This window comes from Plasmopara halstedii (genome assembly GCF_900000015.1).
Source record: "Plasmopara halstedii genome assembly, contig: Scaffold_292, whole genome shotgun sequence".
NCBI classification, from domain to species: Eukaryota; Oomycota; class Peronosporomycetes; order Peronosporales; family Peronosporaceae; genus Plasmopara; species Plasmopara halstedii.
Genome location: NW_020187213.1, coordinates 525232 through 527243, shown reverse-complemented (window position 1 = coordinate 527243; position 2012 = coordinate 525232). Strand labels below are relative to the sequence as shown.

Below are 2012 nucleotides of genomic sequence, written 5' to 3'. Positions count from 1 at the left end.
AAGGTGATACAAACAGAAAATATTCGCGAGATGTGATACAATTGTGTTTTAAACACTAAAAATACGAGACCGAATGTAGCCATTCTTGGTTCACCGTTAAATTGAAGACGTGTGCCATGGAGATGGAGGAACTCAAGCAGAAGAGATGGACTAACGACAAGGAGGCTGTACGAGCAATCAAAGATGTCACACTAGCACAAGGGAAGTGTGCAATCGTCATCAACAGAGGGGGGACGTTTTGTTTATTACAGTGTGGCAGTGCAACTATTGGTTGTGAGTGACACGTTCGTCTAGCACGATTTCGATCCAAGAATCAACCAGGAGACTGGCATGTGACGGGAGGCAACCTCGATCACCAAAACTGTGTCAGTGTGGCTAAGCCATCACGAATCCAGTTAGTCAACAATCCTGTGGTCCGTGGTGCACTTGCAGCTAACCCAGCTACATCAACCAGCGCTCTCGTCGCACAGCTTCAACACCAAAAGAAGATAACAGCGTCACAGCACGTGATGTATCGCGCCAAGGACTGTGTGATGGCAGAGCTTCACGATGGAGACCGCTGAACATTCGCCTCTTGCCCAGTCTGTTGGCAGAATTTCAGCATCTGAATACTGGAGTGTTGACGGAGGTTCAGTGTGACGAACGCGGGCGATTCAGACGTGCGATTGTTTTGCATAGTCCCTCATGGTTCACCAATGGCCCTGGTGTTTACGGAGTGGATGCAGCGCATATTAAACACCGCAAGTACAAAGGTGTTCAGATCGTGATGGTCGGTCGCGATGGTAATCTTACCGACAAGATTGTTGCTGTGGCACTAGCTCCAGTCAAAAACTATGACAGCTACCTGTGGTTCTTCAGTAAAATACTACATCATGGCTTTCCGCTGACTGAATGCCCAGTCTTTAGCGATCGCAACGTCAGTCTGGTTTCGGTCGCGGAATCACTCGGGATCTTCATCATGTTTTGCGTTCGTCACATCATCGGTACGTGGTCTAGAGTACATGTTTTGCTAGTACTCACATGAATTATTTCTCCATAGGAAATATGAGAACTGATAAGACAGTCAGACTAACCGTGACTCAAGAGCAATTGGTATGAAAGGCGAACGCAGCTGCGTCTCATGCCGACTACGATGTCGCTATCGGAAAGCATAATGCTGTAAACCCAGCAGCTAAAATTTATCTTAGTGCCATACTTGCAAGCAAGTGGACACTTCAACCCAAGTCAACACTACACCCTTGTATGGCTGGCGGACGACGAACTTCGTGGAAAGCAAACAAGCGATGAGTCTTCGCCTTAAGCCACGGAAAATGCAACCATACAAGATTTTCAAGTCATATCTGACAATTTTCATGGGTGAGGCGTACAACCGGGTCCGACTAGGTCAGTTGTGGGTGAATGCGGAGCGTAAGCTGACGCCGCGTGCAGAACGTAATTTCAAACTCAACTCGGAGATGCAGCGGACTACATGGTGACATTTAGTTCAGATGACGTTGCATTCACTGCCAGAATCAGTAACCCGATGAAGCAGCGTCGCGTTGAGATGAAAAATCGACGTGTTCATGCGTGTCGCCATCTAATTGCGACTCTTCTCGAGTGCAACATGGCCCAGTCGGCGTATGAGTTGATGGGTGAATGCTACAGGGTGGCCTTGTACCAAGAAAATCTCGGGAAAGTAGAGATCCCTCAGGATGATTTGCTTACAGCCGACCTTAGTATCTCCCCAGCCGCGTATGTTCGACAAGCAGGTCGTCCAAGGAAACGACGCATCAGATCCTATGATGAGGTTGGCGGAAAGGCGAGGAAGCCATACAAGTGCACCATTTCTGGGGTGCTCGACCACAACAGGGCAACATGCCGATTAGCAGCTTAGGTCAAATTGTCGATCATCAACTTTCCTCTCGAGAACAGCACATCGGTTATATGCACCATTTACATCCATGTACACACGTGCATCGTTTGAAGGATGTCACTAATATCGATATCCGCATCGCTATAGCATCAGTATTTGA

The 2012-nt window shown here is 47.9% G+C and overlaps 1 protein-coding gene across 1 annotated transcript; it reads left to right on the top strand.

The window, feature by feature from the left end:
• Nucleotides 1–116: 116 nt before the first annotated feature.
• PHALS_05945 (uncharacterized protein) lies at nt 117–1873 on the top strand (the record flags this gene model as incomplete). The annotated part of the gene is made up of 6 exons (XM_024723273.1): nt 117–207; nt 295–413; nt 455–983; nt 1040–1092; nt 1188–1431; nt 1488–1873. 6 exons carry the CDS (start codon nt 117–119, stop codon nt 1871–1873), a joined length of 1422 nt encoding a protein of 473 aa, XP_024574266.1.
• Between the last annotated feature and the right edge of the window lie 139 nt (nt 1874–2012).